The sequence below is a fragment of the Eufriesea mexicana genome, unplaced genomic scaffold, assembly GCF_001483705.2.
Source record: "Eufriesea mexicana isolate 0111107269 unplaced genomic scaffold, ASM148370v2 scaffold1312, whole genome shotgun sequence".
Lineage (NCBI taxonomy): Eukaryota > Metazoa > Arthropoda > Insecta > Hymenoptera > Apidae > Eufriesea > Eufriesea mexicana.
Window position 1 is genome coordinate 492,454 of NW_016909446.1, and position 22,353 is coordinate 514,806.

The 22,353-nt window shown below is 47.8% G+C and overlaps 4 protein-coding genes across 5 annotated transcripts in view; 2 read left to right on the forward strand and 2 right to left on the reverse strand.

Moving 5' to 3' along the window:
* The window catches only part of LOC108547888 (uncharacterized), a 20,723-nt gene extending 15,898 nt beyond the window's left edge, over window positions 1–4,825 (reverse strand). Inside the window, exons 1-3 of the mRNA XM_017900598.1 lie at window positions 4,241–4,825; window positions 3,741–3,936; window positions 2,314–2,478 (exon numbers count right to left, since the gene is read on the reverse strand). Of these exons, the coding sequence (XP_017756087.1) occupies window positions 2,314–2,478; window positions 3,741–3,936; window positions 4,241–4,624 (745 nt within the window). The 5' untranslated portion in view covers window positions 4,625–4,825. The remainder of the gene's footprint in view (window positions 1–2,313; window positions 2,479–3,740; window positions 3,937–4,240) is intronic.
* Window positions 4,826–7,061: 2,236 nt separating this feature from the next.
* Window positions 7,062–9,978, forward strand: LOC108547890 (UPF0691 protein C9orf116). Its single transcript, XM_017900599.1, has 2 exons — window positions 7,062–7,188; window positions 9,766–9,978. The coding sequence occupies exons 1-2, from the start codon at window positions 7,062–7,064 to the stop codon at window positions 9,975–9,977; spliced, it is 339 nt and encodes a 112-aa protein (XP_017756088.1). The 3' UTR covers window position 9,978.
* Window positions 8,166–9,450, forward strand: LOC108547957 (insulin-like growth factor-binding protein complex acid labile subunit). The gene is given in 2 exon segments (XM_083287393.1): window positions 8,166–8,213; window positions 8,215–9,450. Coding segments are annotated over 2 exon segments (1,284 nt in total).
* Window positions 9,979–16,976: 6,998 nt separating the features above from the next.
* The window catches only part of Syn (synapsin), a 35,113-nt gene continuing 29,736 nt past the window's right edge, over window positions 16,977–22,353 (reverse strand). For both annotated transcript variants that reach the window (XM_017900698.1, XM_017900697.1), the window contains exons 6-9: window positions 19,916–20,121; window positions 19,192–19,456; window positions 18,787–19,033; window positions 16,977–18,691 (exon numbers count right to left, since the gene is read on the reverse strand). In XM_017900698.1, the coding sequence (XP_017756187.1) occupies window positions 18,519–18,691; window positions 18,787–19,033; window positions 19,192–19,456; window positions 19,916–20,121 (891 nt within the window). In that variant the 3' untranslated portion in view covers window positions 16,977–18,518. The remainder of the gene's footprint in view (window positions 18,692–18,786; window positions 19,034–19,191; window positions 19,457–19,915; window positions 20,122–22,353) is intronic.

The window sequence follows — 22,353 nt, forward strand, 5'->3', positions numbered from 1 at the left end:
AATAAAAAGAAGGAGATATTTTTTAAATTATCAAAGGCGTTGATGTACTATCTGCAGCAACAAATGCACCTTATACCTGTCGCTCAGAATTCGAAATGAATGTGGCTATACTGTATCTGCTACTATAGATACTCGCGTATGCTATTAAAGAATTCTTGACTTAAACGAGAAAGTACTACAGCGGGCTTGACCGATAAATGGGCGATATTCCAGGTTAAGCATTACTCATCAGTAATGCAAGGATGAGTAAATACGTTTTTCTGCGAGATTCTAATTAATCTGGTCGTCTTCGATGTCGCGAATACACCAGGATATCCGAAACCTGATCCTCGGATTACCCACAGCTACCCCTGTGCCGACTATCTGTCGTAAACAACGGCTACCGTGCGGTCAGTCGGTGGCCACCAATGGTCACTTTCTCCAGAACCACTGCTGTCGGCTAGTGGCTACTGCAGACGTTTCTGAGGGATCTCTTCCGGTTACTTCCGTGAACAGTGTCCATTTCGGATCAATGGTAGGAAATGATCTATCGCTTCTTGAAACTCCCTTCGCCGATATCAAGAGGCACGCTACTGCTGCGAAACTGGAGACATCGGCCAAAAATGTCCGTCTGACAGAAGTAATTCTATTACGAGGTATCCCAGGAACGCGAAAGAGTCAGAAATTTCGCCGGAAACTCGATACCTCGGAAAAAGTTCCTCTAGACTAACTTCGGCGGAAAAAGGTCGGGGAAAGAAGTTCGGAAATAAGAACAAGCGTAACGTCGAATGGAGAGGAGAGAAAAATGAGGTACGACAACTGAAAATACAATACGGAAGAGATTCGAAGGTTACCCATAGAAATCGAGCTCCGAGCTTCGAAGCCATCGTCCAGCGGAAGTCTCGGAGACTCGAGCAACTCGGAGCCGTGAAACGGTAGGTGGAGGAGCGAAACTCTAAAATTGCATTTGCGAAAGTACGACGCGACGTACGCCAACTATGCAAGACCGTTCACACACGTACGAGGCGTCTGCCTCGCGGTCGAAGCGTGTCAGCATCGTCGCGCATCGGCTCGCGCGACGCAACGGGTTCATCGCGCTAAATGCGGATCTAAAGTCAGAGAAGACCGAGGCAAGTTCCGCATTTCCGGTTCGCAGGCGCAACATCATTAAAACTTTATCAATGACGCTACGCCGCGAGGTTCGGCCGCACTTACCGCACGCCGGGCATGCGTGTTGGGCGCGGTACGCGCGGCAAAGTCTAATTATTGATCACCGACCGCGCGTCGTGCCACGTGAAAAGGGGCCCTCTTTGTTTTCCGGAAGAGTCGGCCACCAGCCTGCCGTATTTCGCGATACGCCGCGATACCGTCCGTTTAAAGTATCGATAACGCGTTTCCTCGCACCGCCGCTATCAAGCCAGCGCCATCTACGTCGAAAGGGACGCCATTTCGTGCGTCGCGATAACGCTCGGAGCCCGAGAGCTGCGAGAATTCGTCTGGTCGCGAGAAAGAGCCTTCTTTCTCGCTGGCACGTCGGTGTGTCCGTAATATACACTCGGTAGAAATTATCAGGGAAGAGAAATCGAAATTCTCGCGACCGTATATGGTTGGCCGAGGACTTTGAATCGTCGCGCATGCGCGGAAAGCTCGTAACGAAAGACGGATAGGAACGGGAATAAGAAACTCTGTCGGAATACGACTGCTTCGGTGGTCGTTTAAAAAATTCCTGCTTAAGAATTCGAATATCGCGTTGTTTAAATAATTTATTAGCCGGAATGGTTCGCAGCCTTTGAGAAATCCGGCGAATTCGTATCAGTCTCGGGGATGCGCATAACTTGTGCATTTGTGTCACGGGTTCGTCTTCGCAGCGTGCCGAATTCCTGTTCCAGCTGTTCCATATTCATAAATGCAAAATGGCGATAAGATAAATAATAAGTTGCCGGTGGTTAACGAAGAAGCGGCATAAATCGCGCGGTTGTTTTTTCACGTCGTGGCGGAACACGAAGATCGCCTTTGTGCGACGACAGTTTTATCGTGAGAAAGGAAACGCGAGGCTTCAAGCGACTACACGCGAACGGTTGCGTTTCCGCATTACGAGAAGCTCTATTGTTTGTCCAGCGACATTATCGTCGCCGGTGAAAGAACGTTGCTGCTTGTTTAAACGCTACTTCTTTCGCGCCGAGCCGATTTTAATGGCTCGCATAAATGTCAAGAATAAGTCGGCGTGCCATTGCGATAGCTTAACATAGACTCGTGCGGAAATATACTTAATTAAAGAGAAAAGAAGAACAAACGAAAAGGAAGATGATAGAAAAATTTTTCAAACGTACTCACCGCGTTTCGGACTGAGAGCTTGAAGGTGGGCCGAAACGATGGCGCACAGTTTCTCGCATTTGGTGGACAGATAATCTTTGCGACGCAGCTGTCGAATTAGTATCTCGCCGGTGTGATTAATATGGTCGCGCAGGGTCAGCACTAAAATATGCAGCTCGTGTTTACCTGCAACGATATTCCAACGAGGAGAAATGTTTAATCACGCGAAAGTTACGGTGTAACGAGCGCGTACAATATTCGAGATTGCGCGGGGTTATTTCGAAATTGAAGGTCCCGCGTCTGTTCCGAGGGTGGATGAAAGCCGAGAGACACTTGGAGGAATCTTTGAATCCGCGTTGCAATCTTGATAACGGCCCTAAAGGGCTCACCCTGTGTACACACCGTCCGAAGATTGCAGTTTTCCAACCCTTTCTCCGCGTTGCCCTCGTACTTCGATGGAACCACCGTTTCCATCCACCTCGACCGTTTCTTTTCGCCATTCCGGACACGAGTTTCACTCGTAACTTCGCGAAACTCTCTGGTAACCGTGTTAAATAAATCGCTTCCGGGTTAAAATTTAAACGGCCCGGCTGGATGAAAGGGCGATGCGATTCGCTCGAAAGGGAATCTCGGATAATTATCACGTGCCACGCGTTAAATATACTGATTAACGGAAGATCGCGCAACTTTCCTTCTTTCGCCACTTTTACATGTCGAGCGTTCGAATTAATTCGGCAGATTTCCGCTGATTCTTTCAACGAACGTCAATTTTTCTCGAACAAATTGCACGTTCGTTCGATCGCTTTGACGTGTTCTCGTGGGTTTCAACTTAAGATACGTGCAATCTCTACCCCGTTTTTCCCTATGCATGTTCAACGAGGCGGAACGAAGCAGCATCGTGTATAGAGATAAAAGAAGTGCTTCCCCCTCGAAAAAAAAAAGGAAAAAAAAAAAAAGGAAAAAAAAGTAGCACTCCAAGTCAAAGAACCTTCTTGCCTCGAAGTCAACGAGGTCGCTTGTCTGTCTCGTCTCTACGACCTCTTGTCTCGTCAGCTCCTGCCAAAGTATCTCTGCCTAATTCGGGCAAATTTCGAACTTCGCGAGTCGAGTTACCGTCCAACTTCGTCCAACCAAGTGGCCATCGTCGTTTCGCGATTCAAAATCGAGTCTTTGTTGCGAAATCGTCGCGTTTACAGCTACGCTACAAATATACGAATGCTCCTTTATTTTTTCGAGGCAAGAAGATTTAGAAAATCGCGCGCACTCGACCGTTTCTCTTCCGCGATTTTATTTGCGAAGCCCGGCAACCGTGTGTGTGTGTGTGTCTCTGAGAAAGATACTCCGCGCAATAAATGTCCTCGAGCTAACGTGTTTATTCGCAACCCACGATCGTTCTGTTCTTTCTCCGACGTTATAAACGTTTCTGTCTCTTATCGAATTACCCTTACTTTTCCACAACAGACGCGCCTTCTGCAGGTGCTGATGCTGCGGATGCATCCTCAGGGATGAGGCTGTCGAGTCGCTTTCCGATCGTCTTCTATCGCCATCTGGCAACCCGTAAATATCCAGCAACAATTGGTCGACTAGCGAGGAAACGGCCCCTTCGTCCTTTGCCGGTGGGTTGGGCAACGGTGAAGGATACGTCTGAAAAATGATACTTTGGTTAGTCCATGGACGCGAAAAAATATACCCGTACCTCGATATTATCATCGAATGGCAAAATTGCTATGCCAGGTCTAGAGCCCCTTCGCGGTTACGCTAGTTTGCACCGAAGAAAGAGGGCACCACCATTTGCTGTGTCGGTATAAAAATTCGATACTACTTACTGGACAACCTAATAAATTACTAATTAATTCACCGCAGTCGGTTTATTTTCGTGCAGCACACGAACGTAGCAAAGAACCGTATTATTTACGAGATAACCCGATACACCTATCGTTAACCATACCTTGGGTTTCCACTCGTCTATTTCGCGTCTAGCGATATGGTTGCCGCTGCATTCGTTCTCGAGCGAGTTTTTCGCGTCGTTCAACGATTTCGACCTCTTCAAACGTTTCCTCTCGGCTTTGGCCGGCACGAAACTGGCCCTCCTGATCGGCTTTTTCCGATTCAGTTCCATGAAATCCGGACCTTCCCAGGTTCTCTGTATCAGATTGGATTTCCTTCTGTCGTACAACGAGGGAAACTGATATCCATCCGCGGAGTACAGCAAATCTCGTGTCTGCCGGGTAACGTACACGTCGCCGAACACGCGTTCGTTCTCCACAGCCACGCATTTCACGCGGTAACTAATTTCCGCGTACCTCTTCAGGGGCATCACGTTGCAGCTCATGGTTCGCCAACGAGACTCTTCGTCGCTCGTATCTACGTCTGGCTAGCGTCTCTCGATTTCGACGAAATTCCCCGTGGATGCTGCAAGATCCGAAACATCCAGCGCGTCGCCGTTTCAACCCTCTTGGCGGTGAAACAGGGGTTGATTGATCGAGCAAACGCGGCGATGTTGTTTCACGACAGCTTCGATCACGCGTTTTCCTCCGACTTTCGCGAAGCAGAACGTTTCGTCTCGCGTTCGAACGAAATCCTCGACGCGTTTCTCTCGTTCCTGCTTCTCGCTTTCGTTTCGAATTCGCGTCGTTCGACAACTTGCACGCGGCGGGAACTCAATTGGCAGGGAAAACGCGGCGCTGGGTGTCGCTTTTCATATGCAAATTTCGTCGATAACAAGCTGGACGCGAGTTTCCGATCCGTCTGAGCTTGTTAATTGTCGCGCGAGCTGCGAGTAAACAGGCGGTAATCACGGTCAGATACGGGCGTAATAAGAATCGGCAGGGCGTGCATATTGCGACGAAGTTAACGAAGAAATTGCAGGACAACGGTTCTTCGACATTGGCGCGAGGATAACGGACGACCTTGGGCGGAATCGCAATTATCTAACATTTATCATTTTTGATAGGAGCGCGCTCGTAATTGCCCGCATCGCGAGCGGGAAAGAATCAAGGCTGAGGAAATCGTTCGGGACACGCGCGTTTTCATTAGCGCCACGACGCGAGAACGATCGTCGCGATGGGCAGAGCATACGTTGCAAATTGCCGGGTAATATTTACGAACCGATCCGATAGCGTGGCGTAATAAAAATTTCAGCCGGCTTTTTAGCGTGTTCCCGCGTGACTCGCGTTTAAGAAAGTGGCGGTTGAACGCGTGTGCGCGTATTTATGAAACTAATAACACGGAAAATTTATGGCACGGTTAAACGTCACTCGTTTCATGCTTCCGCGAGAAAGAGTTTAAAATGTCGCCCGGGATATTTATAATGCCAAATTGGAGCAGTCATCGGGTGTCTATTTTTCAGAGAAATTTAATTTCACCTTTCACTCGTCGCCGCGGGCACACACGCGCGTTCACTTCGTGAAATCTTTCAAGAAGAACTCCGTAATTCCGTTCCGTTGCCGCGATTTTCATTCGCGTTTCACGAATAGCAATTTTTAATCGCAACAATTCTTGTCGTTTCAACGGCCTCGTTCGCGAGTCCACGTCGAATATTTCTCCAGACTGTTTTATTGCATTCCCTACGCGTCGTAACCCTTATCACCAGGCCAGTAATTCGCTTCTGGTGGCCAGACCGCAACTGGAAGTGCCGGCGATGATAATCGTTTCATTAAGTCCGTACCTCCACTTACGTTGTCGACCAGCTAGTTGACAGAGCTGGTGTGCACAACAAACGAAACAGCTGTCGTTATGTATAATCACCATGTGTCCAGCGGAAATGCGGAGAACTTCGCGCACGTAAACCGCGGCGTAAATATCGTTTACCGATACACCGATCCCCGTCTTTCCGCGCGAATTTTATTTTCCCGAAAAATTTGAGAAATAATCGGGGCAACGTAGATTAATGCTTTATCGGTAAAACGCGGAGTAACGGGGAACCGAGTCGCGGGATTTTTAATTATTTTTCGCGGTTTTTAGAGAATTCAGAGGACAAATCGGAAAAGAGAAACGAACGGAGGATAAAATTCGGCCACGTAACGCGTTATTATATTCCGCTCGGACGGAAACGGTCCTTCAGCCGAGTGTTCGAAGGGAAGTATGATTTTAAGGCGGTCATCGAAACCGCTACTCTTATCAGCGTGGCTGATAGCGCGACCGATGTAATGTACTGCATACTCAGCTAGAATTTTAAATACTCGCTGGGTGTGCAGTAGTCGTTCACCTGGGCGGTTCAATAACCCTTTTCCTAACAAAAAGCTGCTCACCGAAGATCCCTGTCTCTGGCCTCACGAGTGCAGATAGGTAGAAAATATTCCTTACGAAGTAAGAGATTAAAACGATAGCGTCCGACGAAGAAAAGGTCTCGATGAACGCCTCGCGTTAATGTTCGTTTAATTGGAAATATGTATATTCCTCGAGCATGGAATTATCTCCATCGGCGTGGCAGGGGTTTCCATTTCGGTCTTAAATCGCGAATCTTCGAGTATTCGAACGTTCAAAATGCTCGATTCCGCGCGTTTCCGAGTTTTATCATTTTCGAGAGGGAATTAAAAATTGATGTCACCGCGGCGTTTAGCAAAGGGAACCTGAATGGAAGCCTGTTTGATCGATTTCTTTGTCGCATACGAGATACAGTCGCCATAGGAACGAAACGTTTATGGCCGATGTCGCGGCAGAAATTGCAACGTATTTCCACGGTGTTCCGCGAAGATTATGTTTTACGATTCTACGGTTCGGGCATTACGACACGTCCGCGAGCCGATTGAGCCGCTCGTAATCCGAAAATGATCGAAACGGCGTGCGTGTGCAAAGAAAGGAAGGACGGCGAGAAGGGAGACGAAATTTCTTTCGGTCCACGCACCGATGACGTTTATCGAACCTGCAATCTTCCGGCACGATTTATGTACCCACGTAAGTCCGTATAATTTATCGCCACGACGTTTTTCATATTCAACGGGTTACATGGTCTTAATTATACCGCGAGATCGCTTCGCGACACGTCGATCGTTATTTTTCTTCAACTAGACATTCCGCCCGGAATTCGCTGGCAGATTGATTTCGCGTATGGCGAAAACAACTCGTTTCGCGGTTGGCTACGCGGAGGAGAAGTTCTTCGTACTAAAACGATAACGTTCTGCTATTAATAAGTCAGTGTTGACGATCGGTACGTTCGTCGAAGCTTATCGGCAGCGGAGAGATTTTTGCACATGTCATAGGAACCTTTAACAAGATAGGCCTTGTTTCGAATGTGCGCGCGATCCCGTTGCTTCGAAAATGTATCTTTCGTTCGGAGATTGCTTCGTTTCGCGATAAAAAATCATTTCATGCGTGTCGAAATATCTGCTCCCGAGTTGGCCTGTGTGCATCCGTGTTGGCGCGATAAGTCCCGCTCTACACGCGGAAAGCGTGTTCCACGATGTTGTCGCGTTTTAAGAGTGTCGCTTTAATTTTTCCATTCGGAAACTACCTGTTCGAGATGGAGAGATACGCGCGTCCCATACGGGTATCCATCTCGCGAAACACGATAACAGCCCGAACACCGGATTCCAATTTCCAAAGCGTCGAGTCGCTCGTGCAGCGGCGAACAATAAGAAAGGTGTGTGCAAGGGAAAAATAACTTGCCTCGCGAAAGCCTGGAATCACGAGATTCGCAAGGGACGGCGAATAAAATGTTCCCTTTGAATCTCGACCATGGTTTCGAGTATCGACAAAGAACCATCTCGAACACGCGAGACGAGGTTGCATCGATAAAAATACCGTACACGGTCGGCCACGAGGAGCCCTGTCATCCAGAAAGAGCCTGGGAAAGATGAATTTTAATATCGATACGAAGAAACATCGTTGCACCCGGGTGGCAAACGATGATTTCAATAAAATTGAATGCCAAGATGAAACGCTGCTGTGTAACCGTATCAGCTGCGGACACACAGAGGCTCTGTTGAGGCGAGCGGTTGCGGGTCGCGCGTTAAAATGAATAAAACATCTAATTTCCACGGAACTGGACTTCATCGTCGAGTTATATCGTACACGGTATAGCTGATATATTTATCCAATGGTATATGCCGAACGGTAACCGTCAGTTTGTTCCCTTGGCTGCACGTCGAAACGTTGCTCTCTCGCGCGTTCAGTGCGCATCCAGCATCTCGGCACACCATGTGCTTCCTCTTGCTCGTTTATCTCCTCTTATCGGTCACCGTTGAAGACGTTAGCGCGGAGGAAGTGGACTGCCAGGTTTATAACCATCTTTACGTCTGTCTGGCCAACGGCGTGTTGCACAGCGTCGCGTTCGAGGATGTCAACGCGGTGCAGACGATCGAGGATATCGAGCTACACCTGGAGGGTCTCGGGATCGTCGACATAGCCAAGGACGCTTTTCTCGAAGTCAGCAATTCGTCTGCCCTCTACATCCGCGACAATCGGCTCTCTACCATCTTCAGACGCTACTTCACCGGTCTGGACCAACTGACCTATCTGGATCTGAAGAACAACACCATAGTCGAGATAGAGGACGGAGCCTTCGCCAAAGTGCAAAGTCTAGAGACGTTGCTGCTGGATTACAACAACATCACGGCGTTCCGACCCGGGATGTGGAAGGGTCTCAACGATCTTCGCGAGCTATACGCTACGAATAACAACGTTTCGTTGAAGAGGAACATGTTCAGAGGTCTCAGGCACCTGGAAACTCTGGCGTTGGACTGTAACGAGATCACGGAGGTGCCGGTGGGAGCGTTCAACGGACTGTTTCACATAGACCTGCTCTATCTGTCGAGGAACAAAATTTCCTACCTGCAATCTGACGTGTTTCGTGGTCTCGGCGAGGTCAACGAATTGGACCTGGGTCGAAATCGACTGAAGACCATTTCCGGTGGAATTTTCCGGTATTTGAAGAACCTAAATTCCCTGTGGCTAAACGGCAACCAGATCGTCATGCTGAAGGGGGACACCTTCGAGGGACTGGATAATCTCCTACTGCTGTTCCTGAACAGCAACGAGCTTCGTCTCGTGGACATGTCCGCGTTCGCCAAGATGAAGAACGTTACCGTCGACCCGGGCTTTAAGATCGCTGGCACGACTATGGACAACGTTTGGAAAGTGCAAGGACGATTTCGCTGCAACAACGTCGCGTACCAATTGCCGTACGAGTGCACGGAGATTCAACCACAGGTTCACTGAATTCCGCGAATTCGTCGCGAGTCACCGAGTGAACAGTGGCCGCATCCACGATAGAGACCGAGTTCGTATTCGTTTCGTAGGTGAAAATGAATCGCAACGAGAAGCCAGTATCGACTTTCTAACCGACGCAATACACTGTAGATTTTCAGAGGTTATCCGATCAAGTAGCACCGTCGTATCGAACATGTTTGTTAACGATGATTCATGTAGAGAGCATTGACGCTTGGGAAATATACTATAGAGCGAGACAGGCGATACGCGTTCATCCATTATGGGGTAAAGTACAACTTTATCCGATAAAAGTCGTTTTTGCAGGAGTGTTCAAGGGATATCGACAGGACGAGAGTCCGCTGCCGCATCCTTGTTACAGAAGCACGTCGATGGATTACGGATGGTACGCACCTGCCATTCACACCGTGCCCACCACTTATTACCCGCGAAATACTTCTTTCAGCGAGAACCAGGGTCGCGGTGGCATGTACCGTAATCGCTCTCTCAATACGGAATTGGATAAAAGCGTAGTTTAAATTTCCCGCCGTTTTCAAATCACCGTCTCCCTAGGCTAGTCCGAGTCAAGTCTCTGTTTTCATTTCATTTCGAGCAAGAGAACGCGTAGCTTTACGTCGATCGTGCGCGACGTAACGCGCGCAATAAATTTTCTGCTTTCGAAAGTAGCAGAATTTAAACGATACTCGATGTTTCGCTATTTATATTTGCCAACGAACTGTATTTCTATTCCTCTATCGGCAAGTGCAAGTGTAACTGCAAGAAACGACGGTGCATGAAATATATAATAAATCATAACGACGAAATTATGTCTCGGTGTAATAAATTTGATCCATTCGTAGATCCACGAAAAGTCGAGAACGAACGAGCGGTTCGTAGATCAGAAATAACGTGTAATTGGCAGGGGACGAGGTGGTGCGATTGACAACAGTCAGAAGTATAATATTTTATTTTTTTTTTTTCCTTTTATTGTTACAGTTTAGCTTACGTATCGCAGTAATCGTATTTCACCGGAAACAAGTCGGGCCACGCAGAATCACACGGTGTCCCGGGATCTAGCATAAAATCGAAATCGGTTTGCTACACTTTCGATCACGATTACTGGGATTATCGTTCACGCTCGCTAACCTTTGTCTTCGTTACTGCTTCGTTTAGGAGCTTATTCGTCAGGATCTGAAAGTACTTTGCGTTACTCGACTTCGGAAGTAATTATAACATCTTATAACTTTGAGTGCATGCCATTCGTCCATTACGCTGCTTAGTATGACCATCGTAGTGGTAATGTTAACTTCAACATATATATTTATATATATATATATATTTATATATTTATATATTTATAAATGTGTGTACATAACACGATGAGACAGCTCAATTCGTCAAAGAGTTCTTAATATTTCAATGTCTTAACAACCATAACGACTTATCGAAACGTTCCACGACGTTTCACAGTTCGATTATGGCAATATTTTTATCCCTTTTTTGCTATTTTCTTTTCCTTATCTGGTTGGTATGCAATGGATGAATACACGATTCTAGTGAAAGAAACTCTGTAACGCACGTCCGTGTTGTCTGTTAACGGGCCACGTCGAACGTCTTACGGAGACACCGCAAAGATACTCCATGCCCGATAGTAGAACCGGGAGACTGCTATGTCCAGGAATATGTTCGATAACACGCGATAATTTATCGCGGATCACGCGCCTCGTCCGATTCGTTCACGTTCGTTCGCGCGTAACTCGACATTTCGAGAAATTCCTCTGTCCAACGTTCCTTTCGTCCGGTAATTCTCCGAGTCGCGCCACTGGTTAAAACTCTTTGGATGGCGTCGCGCGTAGAATCGCGCGGAAGGAAACGACGATACCGATGGGACCACGGTGGGTATCGCTGTTCGAAATCGGTTCGAAATTTCGAGCGAAATTCACGCGAAACATCGACGTTAGTCGGTGGATGTTCGAAACGAAAACGCGAGAGATGGGAACGAATTAATATGGAGATCTCTCGTCACCTCTCGAGCACCGTTTGGTCTCCGTGGGCCATTCGAGCGATGGTCGCGCAGTGATTGCTCGCGTCGCGACGAACGCGAGGACGCGACGACGAACACGCTTGACCCCTGATGAAAATTTGATTAAGGCCATGAAATGATCACCGGACGTCGAGCATCGTTCACCGTCGCGAGCAAGACTCCCTTGATGTTCCGTGAAACGGCGTGCTCGTTACCTATCGACCACCCCAGCTTATCCGCCGATCCCGCGGAAAGGACCGTCCAGTCACGGACCACTCGCGCGCATGTCCAATGGAACACGATCGAAAAGGTTTCCGCGATATCCGAAGAAGTTCGAAGGAACGATCTCGTTAGCCATCCGTCCGTGATGCCTTCCAACGTGGGACTGGCTGGGAAGGATCGGTAACGAGCGCTCGACGTGCACCCAGACCGATATCTCTTTACATGTGCCCTCGCGTATCTATACACAAACCTATACATTGTACTACTTGTTTCTTCTCCCGTATTCCTCAATGCTGCTGCGCTTACGTGGTACGCTTACTGGATTTAGAGCTACCCCCAATTTACTTCGGTGATGAATCCTTAACAGCTAAAACGATGACAGATAGAACTCGCATTTTACTCGCATTTACTTAACATCCTTTCCTTCCTTCTTCTCTTACTTGGCGGTTAGATAAAGGTAGGTAATAAATGGTCGTACGATCGGAGGACTGGTAATAATCGTTCACGTTCGTGGCGCCGCGACGCGATCGCCGGCTGCCCGATCGCGATGATTCGTTGTTCAGTCGGTGTCCTGTGTGACAATCGAGACGCTCGAGACGCTCGAAACGCTCGTTGCAGAGCTCGAACGATCTCGTCCACGAGCATGGAGGTAAACGGAGGATCGAGTGGACGCGATCGGCGTCGCGGCGGCCGCCGTCTTCTCGCGCGATCCCGGCGATCGAACTCGATCGCTAGGCGAAGCGACTGCAGTTCTTCCGCGTGGTGATCGACGAAAAGGATCCCAACGATTTCGATGATTCGATCGCGCGCTGTTTCAGGGGAAAGTTCTAAGTGATTCCGCGACGCATCTGGGATACGCGCGCCGCGGAAGAGAACATCGAGATTAATACTATAACGCTACTCTCTCGCATTTGTCTCGCTCGAGCAGGGCGCGTACGCGTGGCGCGTCGCTCTGCTCGTAATACCTTATATTGTCGTACAATTGATATCGAATATCGGCATAACAGAGGCACGTCCGAACGCGCTACGGTGACTCCGCTCGAAGATTCGAAATGAGCGATCCACGATAAGAGACACCGGGCCATCTTCGAAGGAATACGCGGCGCTGTACGCGCGAGAACGCCCAATCTTCATCATCATTATCATCATCATCATCATTTTTATCATCATCATCATCATCATCATCATCATCATCATCGTTTCTTCTTTCTTCATTTCTTTTCTCGTAACTGTATTCGCTTTTCTCTTTGGTTCATACAGCTATTCCGACCGATTTACAATTAATTAGACCAGAAACACCCTTACGCCTTACAACGTCGTTTATATGTCCCTAGAACAATAGACTGGTTCCTCTGTTGTTCGTCCCGGGGTGATAAGCTACAATTGCCGCGTATCATAGTTATAATATGTGTATATAACGTGTGTATATATATATAATATGTCGTGTATATATTCGTGTATCGAGGGTACGAGTGTTAAGTGATTATAATACATGTGACTAGCACTCATTGAAATCAAGGAGGTAACATACGGTTACATACAGAGCCTACCGTACTTAACTAGCCTACGATAATAATCTCACCTTAACGACTGTTACCTTTAATACTATCGTTACCTTAAGTTCGTTACACAGAGACATTGAATAATCGTAATGAAGGTACGAGCGTTCGCGTGATCGAGACGAAACCGTGGACCCGTGCTCTCGTCCAGCAGGCTAGATTCTACTCGTACGAGAAGGTTGCTTGACATTCACCCCTTCCACGATTCGTTGTAACAAATCTCGTATAGCGTCTTGGTGTTTCGTTTCACCACTGTCGATAGATGGGACGATAGCGGGATCGGGAGATGCGAGAGAAAAGAATCGGTGTTCGATCCGAGAACGGGGCCTGAGTTCCTGAAAGTGGCGGAAGGATTGGATCGCGAGGTCCAGAGGCTGCGTGGACTCGAGTTCGAGAGATCCGAGAGCGACGGTTCAACGTGCACGCGTATACGAGCGTAGATGAGAACGCGGTAGCATGGTTTGGACTGGAAGTGGCGAGGAAAGGAAAATACGAAAGGAAGGGAAAGCAACGAGGCACTAAGTTGGCAGCGAACGCCATGAGCTAAAATCGCCATTTCGACTGGCACGCGGCAAGGGTTTGGCCTCGATGTGTTGCGTCGAACGCTCGATATACTCGGCGAGATGATTAGAATTGTCACTTATCGTATTCTAAGCGTGTACCCTAGGCTATTCGATCGAACGCATTTCGAAGCTTCGTCGTATGGTCTGTCAGTGAGCCCAATCAAGAACCACGAAAGAAGCCGCAGAATGACCGATGGTAACGCAATGTTACGCTACCGTCGCGTTATCATCGCGACTCTTCTTCTTCTTCTCCGTTCTTTCTACCTTCCATTTTTCCTCTCTTTTTTTTTCTTTTGGTTTCTTTTTTCATTTCTTTTTTTCCCTTTTTTCCATTTTATTACTCTTTTGCGCGTCGGAACTTGCTTATGCGATGTGATTAACCAAGGCATCTAAATTAGTTCCACGATCTTAAAGTATCGCTATGAATGGTAAATCTTAATCAACAACGGTATTTACGGTCACGCAAGGATCCTAAGTAGATTAGCTTAATCGTAATATTATATTCCGGCAAGAAGGAAACAGAGACTGGATGACGAAATTACGGCGCGAAGTGCGCACGTTCGAAGACTCGAGTTACGAGGCGGTGCGCATCTTCGTGCGGAACAAAGGATCCATCAGCCTACCAAGTTTCGCTGACACGTGGCTACGACGAAATGAAACGTGACGCGAACACGTAAACACGATTAAAACTAATGGAAAGGTGTTGTAACAGGCTGCTCACTACATCACACGGGCACTAGAACAAATTACAATAAGTCGTTGATCAGAGATTCTTACGTGATCAAGCAACACGAAACGCCTAACGACGTGTTTTCTGTCTATTCGGTGTACCATTCGTTCGATCATCTGTTCGATCCTAATGAATATTTAATTCCCGATAAAAATGAGGCCGGATAAAAATAAACAGCGTTAACTCGAGGAGGGAAATCATTGATATGCTCGTAGGAATTGACGTGGAATCGCGGCGATGGTTCGATGAAATATCTACGCGACGTGTAGAAAAGGTTAGGTGAAAGAAAAAAGAAAAGAAATATTTCATTGCGATCGTTACCAGATGCAGATGATCGTTTCCGGTTAAATTCCGCACCCCTAAGTGGATAATCGCTAAGATTTCTCCGAAGAAGCGTGCTCGCTAAATGACTAGTCGTCGTAGGTATCGAAGTCAATGCCGTTAATTCGTCTAGGCTGCAACAACACTTGAACCCAACTGCCTCTTCTATGTCTTCATTTTCTATCCTACCTAGTGCATAAACTTGCACCCCTGAGATATTCGTTATCTTTAACCGCGTCTACGTATCAGTACGGATTCTTTACGGATCGAATGCGTTCATCTTAACGAATCTATCGAGCTCTCGTTTCGCTTCTCCGCGTCGTGGCGTCAGCTCCGAAAGCGAGTCTCATCAGCTTCCTTTAATCCAGGGTTTTTGTACTTTGTCGGGCAAACTGTCCACTTCCCAGCTCTCACGATTGTCCAGGATACCGTTCTTATCCGCTTTCGTCCCTTGAAGCACCGGCTTTCCAAACGTCGTCGGTCTCGATGTCGATTTGTCGCGCGAAATACCGATTATTCCCCGTTTCATTTCACTGGGATCGCGCGCGTGGCGCGTAGCCTGAAAACTAAGTCGCGAAATTAGACAGCCGTTCAAACTCTAACTCCGAAGCTTCTGCTCTACTCACACGCGGCACTCCTTTAGACGCCCCTACCCTTTCTCTACGCGTTATTGCCTGTCGCGTGGATGATTAATCGGGATTGAAAGCAAGCGTAAAGCGAACGCGGATCTAAGCGCGGCAAACGGTGAACGATAGCGAACGGAAGAGGAATAATTTATCGTAACATCGAGCTACCACCGAATATCGACGAACTGACAAGAGGCTCGCGTGTTCGATCGGTTGACGTTTCGATTGTAAGCAATGCCTTCGTTCGCTGCTGATCGTACTTGGACGGTGTATCTGCACTTATCCACGGTATCGGGGTGCATGACGAATCGGTAAGCGAGCTCGCTGCGATGATTACGCGAATGTAGTAAAACGGTGCGCGCGCGCGTTCATGGTGTATATAAAAAGTACAAACAACAGATCTCATGGTTAAGTGCATAGTAAAAGTGTACGTAGAAACGCGCTCCGACTGCCTCGAACGGGTGAGAAACGTGACAAGAAGGACACTTAAGTATCAAGGCACATCAAAAACCAAACCGTCGGACGTCTATTACTTCGAAATTAACTCGTGACCGTGGGTTCCGTTTAATTCGTTATCGTGTACCTTCTAACAACGGACGACTAACTCACCAACTAAACCTAGATACACAGCAATATTGAACGACCGGTTGTGCAATGGAGGATGGCCTATGTCCGCGTATTTTGCGTTTGCGTATCGCTTACGTCGTCTTTCTAAATTCAACATCGGCAAAGCAACGGGTTACTAAGTGACGCACAAGAAACGTAAACTAGAGATGGCAATACTTTCCTTCTTACGACCCCTATTCTATTCTCGACTAACAAAGGTTTACGCGAAATCAGCTCTCTAAACATCGTAGTCGACCAAAAGTTCCATCGAAAACGTGAACCTAAGGGGTAGAACGGAACGTTAAAAGGACGAACATGTACGGTTGTTACTTTCAAAGCTGACACCACGAGGTCTATCTTTCGTCGTAATACGTTTATCAGCCCTTATGCTAAAGTAAATTGAGATCATTGGATAAAGACGTTTCGTTCCCTTACTCCCTTCTCTCTTTCTCTCTCTTTTTCCTCTCTCTCTCTCTCTCCCTCTCTCTCTCCCTCTCTTTCTCTTTCTTCCTCTCATATTTTCGTCGTCGATCGAATTTACTCGACGGATCCGGGTCCGTTTCCAGCTAGTACTGAGCCAAAGGAGGTTGAACGGAAATCAGTAAACTCGGGCAAGCGAACACGAGTATATCTGCAGATCATCAAAAATTTCCTTGGTGTGCTGCGGACTTTTGCACGGTAGCAAAAATCGCGATTACTGAATGCCCATGCTTTATTCATTCTCCCGGCACCTAGTGGCCGTTTATTACATTTTGATTTTATCGGTAATGTTCTTAAAGCCTACGGAGCAACGAACATCTCTTTTTTCGTGAATTTTCAGCAAGCTTCAGCCAGAGTCAGCCCTCCATACGAACGACCTACGTGTGCGTGAAAATTTAAGAAAAAGAAACGGTTCGTTATCGGAATGCAGGACAGTTTTCAACATCGAGATGCTCACTACTATTCGAGACGTTGAATTTTGAACGATCCAAATGGAAAGGTCGCCGGTCGTGGAAATAGACTTTTTGCAGGCCGAAAATGTATCGAGTTCAAGAACGAACCGGCGACGTCGCAGAATAAATTTTTCACTCGCCATAAGTCCCGTATAACCGACCAAACGTTTGCGTTGTTCGCATGCACGATGTCAAAGTACTGCCCGGTTTCAAATATCTTAATGACTATTTGTGCGCTTAAGATACAGACTCCGGAGATCTGGATCTTCGTGCCGGCGTGACGACGCCGGCGATCGATCCGGAGTCTTCTCTAGCCAAATGTTCAGTATAATGCCCGAGTCTCCTCTTTTTTTGTTATCCTCAATCATTTTGAATGACGTCGGTTTACAAATATTTTTTAATAATTTTACAAATATGTATTTTACTGCAGGACTTCCATCACCCATTCAAATTTATAACCCATCCTTCTTCCTTCCCCCCTCCAACTTGCGTTCCTTCAACCCTTCCTTCCCTTTTCCATTCCCACGCCTTTAGACAATGCTATAATCGAAAGTTAAGCCTAAAAAGTGGACGCCAGAAGTAAAGTCGGATGAGGAGATGACAGGGATCTATGGTACTGTTGCCTGTTGGAATCGAAAAACCAAGTGGCGGCGTTCCCGTAAACGAGAGACGAGTATGCAGAACGGATACGTCGATGGTAACGAAACATAACCGGACACTTGGAAAAGTATTCATTTACGATACAACCTGAGAGAATTTTCCCTAGCCACTATGTAAATGCTGAATACATCGAATACATAGAATCTACATTACGATTTTTTTTTTTCTTTTTTTTAATATACATAAACGACCACGACTCTTTTAAACCCCTTATTAATTTTCGTTCACCCACCCCTTATCGAAAATACGTAGTTAATATCTGAACTACAACCGATGCGTTGGACACGCGGTATCGATTAACAACTAAGTACGGAGTAACAGCAACGCGATTAGCAGGAATTCTAGAAGGATAAGTATCGATGAATTATTCGTAGAAATGAATCGAAATCAATCATGGCAAACATGGCAATCGAAAAGTGAATTATCTCGAAAAGAACGTTAACGAATTATGTTTACATTTATACACATCGCCGTGGACCGTTAGCAAAATTTACATTGTTATATGGCGCCCAGTGTGGGACACCAGCGTCGTTTAGATGAGCTTGATGATCTGCAAATACATCGCCATTCGGCTTCCTTTTCGACTCAATCCTAATTACCAACTCGCACAAAGTAAGTCGTGCGTAACCTGCCAAACACTTTCGACGGAATCCCATAATCGTAAAATCATTCATCTACCTCGTCAACGATATAGAAGCAACTCAGACGAAATTCAATCGCTCTTCAAGAATTTTAATCTAACTCAACGTCACCTTAACCATCTTTTTCTCGCAAACTCAAATCGAATGACAATCCTAAAACGATCTCCTTTGCTTCAGTACTTTCCGTTCGAAAAAATTTACATGTCACCAAATATTCCTGCAAACGTTTTCCGAAGATTCTTCATAGTATCTTCGGTGTCCTCGCTCTGGGATTGACTGCCTTGTCTATGAAAGGGTACTCTAGATGGTGGAGTCTCTTCTGGGCGTCGACCAACCGACGGAGCACTGCTCACTGTACTCGATTGCGACGCTGCAAATAAAATACCACGGCAACACCATAACTATGCCGCTAAAACGCGGATATTCCTTGTTAACGATGGTAAAATGATTCGTTGCTTTACGAACCTTGGGAATCGCGTCGTTGCAATTGATGATGGCTGTCAGAACTAGTCACGTCGCCCGCCATTGCCGTCATGGAGCCCACGGAACCTAAGCTACCTATGCTAGCCATGGACCCCATGCTTCCGTGCGATCCTAACGGAGCAGCCGGTGGCACACTGCGATCTTCCACGGGACTCGTTGCTTGACTCGAGCCAGACATCGACCCTCTGGATGTCGTTTTCGTCAGTACGCTCGGAATTCGGCAGCATGCCTGGATAATCGGAAAAATGACGTCATTAAAGCGCGAAATTTTCGATACCTCGAAACGAAACGCGTAATGACTGGGACCATCTTCCTAACCTTCGGTCCAATTAATCGTGATTGATTGGCTATTGAAGGAAAGCAAAGGTACGTATTCGTTCGTTCTACCTGCATCTTGGCGGTGACAAAGTCCGCGATGTGACGACGATCTTCTTCCTGCGAGTCTCCCATCAGCGACAACGCGCTATCGTTCACCTCGATTATGTATTCTCGACCATCCTTTCCGACCAATAGCTCGATCGCACAGATATCCAATCCACCGAACAATTGGGACACTTGATCGACCCAGGCGCGATGTCTTTCGCTCACGGCTAATTGCTCCAACATCGCCGAACCGGTGTTAGACTTCCAGTTTCCGCTTATGCTCTTCCGCCTGGGGGGGAACGTGGACAACCACGGCCGTTAATTAATTACCCTGCTATTCTCGTCGCGATCGTCTAGTCGGTAAACCCTCGAGTAGTGGGAGGAGGATGAATCGAAAGCTTGGATCGCGTAGGAAACCGACTTGGGAAGAAGTGGAACGCGGCAACTTCCTTCTTACCTGTCCCGGAATCGAACGACGGCGAACTCGTTCCGTATTGTCCCGTGACTGACGCAAAAGCACATTATCGTAAACGTACTTGCGTATTCGGCGAGATAAAATGGAAAAAATCGGCGGATTTGAAATTGTCATGGGACTGGTGGTTGCGTAACTGGCATTTCGCCTTGCCAGTCGAGGGTTAAGCTACGCGTTCCAATTTCCATTTTTGCCCGGTAACGTGCACGAGCTACTAGGTGACATTCGCAACGACGGATCACGGGATCGGTCTAACGGACATTTCGCGATACTCACATGAAAGCCTTGTAGTTATTGCCTATTTTCTGCACGTGTACGTCGTATTTGGTGTCGATGTAGGGCTCATCCGTGCAGTAAGTGTTGGACAGAGCGGCCAAAGCGGCGAGATCTAGAAACTCTTGATGCGTCTCGGCACGGGCCTTTCCCACTCCGCCGTGGGCGTGTCCAAGTTTCACCACGACCGGATAACGAGATGCACTCACCTGCAAAAAGCACGATCATTGAGAAAGAAGAGAAGCCAATGGACGATCATCGTCTTGGACCGCGAATCGATGTCGCGAGGACTGGGTCAGCGTAGGAGACGCGTCGGTAACGAGAACAACGAGCGTCACGGTCGTGCAGTTTGGAATATACTAGATGCGGTTTCCGCGCAGTCGCTACGCGGTGTTCCGAGATTTCTGCACGGAGAATCGATTAACAATGCACGCGGATCCTGCATTCCGCTTTAATCGACGGAAACCAGTCCGATGGGACGCCTACAGCGATATCTCGAGCTAGTCTCCGATAATCGAATACATTAACCGACATCTATGGATGAAGATCAAAGTCAGCCGATACGCAGGCGGTTGATTAAACAGTCAACGATATTCCGCGTGTGGGATGGAAGAGATTATTAAAACTCGATGATGCCGCGTATCGGTGCGTCCGTCAGCGACCACGCGTACGCAACGATCGTCCATGATCGTGTAACCGTATCCTCGAGATCTACTTTTCTTGCACGAGGTAAATGCACGTGCTAAAAATACGCCATGAAACGGATGTTCCGCTGGATATCTGGATGGTTTCTTTGAAACGCGGAGACGTCCGACGTTCGAAAACCGTACCCTATCCTATCGTACCGGTTTCGTTCCTCGGTAATCGAGGATCAGTCGCGGCGCACGATCTTCGGCCACGAATCTTGCCCGATTCCAGCGTAATCGAGCTAGGAAAAAAGGGTGAAGGCGGCGTAAAACGTGAATGCACTCTCGGTTATCCCGTTAGCACACAGATAGCCATGGAATTTCTCGTTAATAGGAACAAATAAACAGCCGGACAAGCTGAAATGGATAATTCCAGCTGAAGCGTACATGCACCTCGTTCTGTCTTTTCCTCTCCCGCGTTTTCCAATCCACCGCGTCCTTTCCTCCGTTCTTCGAAACGTACACGGACAGACTGAGAAAAAATCAAGCATTCACGCGTCTCGTAAGCCTATAAATATTACGTATAGAACGTGGCACGGAGAGCGCAGGGAAAAGTTGATCACGAAACTGTTTACAAAGCGCGTTGACGTAGAAAAAGGAAGCGATCGTTGAACGAACGGCGCGATGGGCGCACGTCCGGCCACCATAGCCAGTCAGCGCTGATTCTCCGATAGACAGTGCTCAAACCGTATCGTACCCACGTGTTTATGCCGGCACGTGGGTGTCGCAAAAGTGCCTTTCTGAGCACCGCTGGACGCGTGTCCGTTCCCCCGTGGCACGAACACCAACGACGGGGATCAACGGCGAGGGACACGGAGATAAATCATTTATCGTGCTCGAGGGGACTTTCGAGGACTCCGAGGGCAGACATACGAAGGGGTGTCGCCTTCGATTTTGTTCGTCGTACTTGAACGCACTAAAAATAATGCGCCGTTCACGTCCGCCAAACGAACGTTTATATCTGCAGCCAGACAGGATTTTCGGCGATAACGAACGATCGATTCGAGGCTGTCCGCCGATCCACTTCGGCCGCCATAACCTTCCAGACGCTGCGCAGCGCCGTCGAATTCCGCGCGTTTTTTAAACCCGAATATCCGCCGCGCGACCGATCGTGAATAAACGTATACACTGGTCGCGCATAAATTGCCGAACGATAGCCGAGGTAGGGAACACGTTCCGGAACGTTTGCTCGAATTGCCGCGGATTAACCGCGTATCGGCCAAATAAACATCTCGATCGTATTTTATCGGTCTCTGTTTATCGAACCCGTATATACTAGACGCGCTCGTCGAACGCTAATACGAACCGCCGCAGGTTCGCGGGGCGTTCCAGGGACAAGATATGCCAGTGGCCCTTCCCGGTTCGTGTTTCGCCGAGGGAACTATAAAAAGGGCCGGCTGAGGTATTAAATGATAGTAATCGTGGCCGAAACGGTGATGAGTGGAACCCCCGCGAGCACGATTTTGGCGAACGAGGAAGAGCCGTATCGGAGATGCGGCTTAGAGAGGGAAAAGGAGGGCAAACGGCCAAGAAAAATGTAGATCGACGGTGCTCGGGACGAGAGAGGGAGAGAGGGAGAGAGAGAAAAACGGAGAGAGAGAGACGAAGACGAAGCACCGGTAAAACGGCGCGACGAAGAGAAGAGGCTTGACGGGAGCGAGAAGGAGGACTGTGGGTGGCCGGCAGGAGACGCAAAGCGAGCAAGGTATACCGACAAAGTGGGGGATGAGAGGGCGAGCTGGAGAGGGGGAAAAG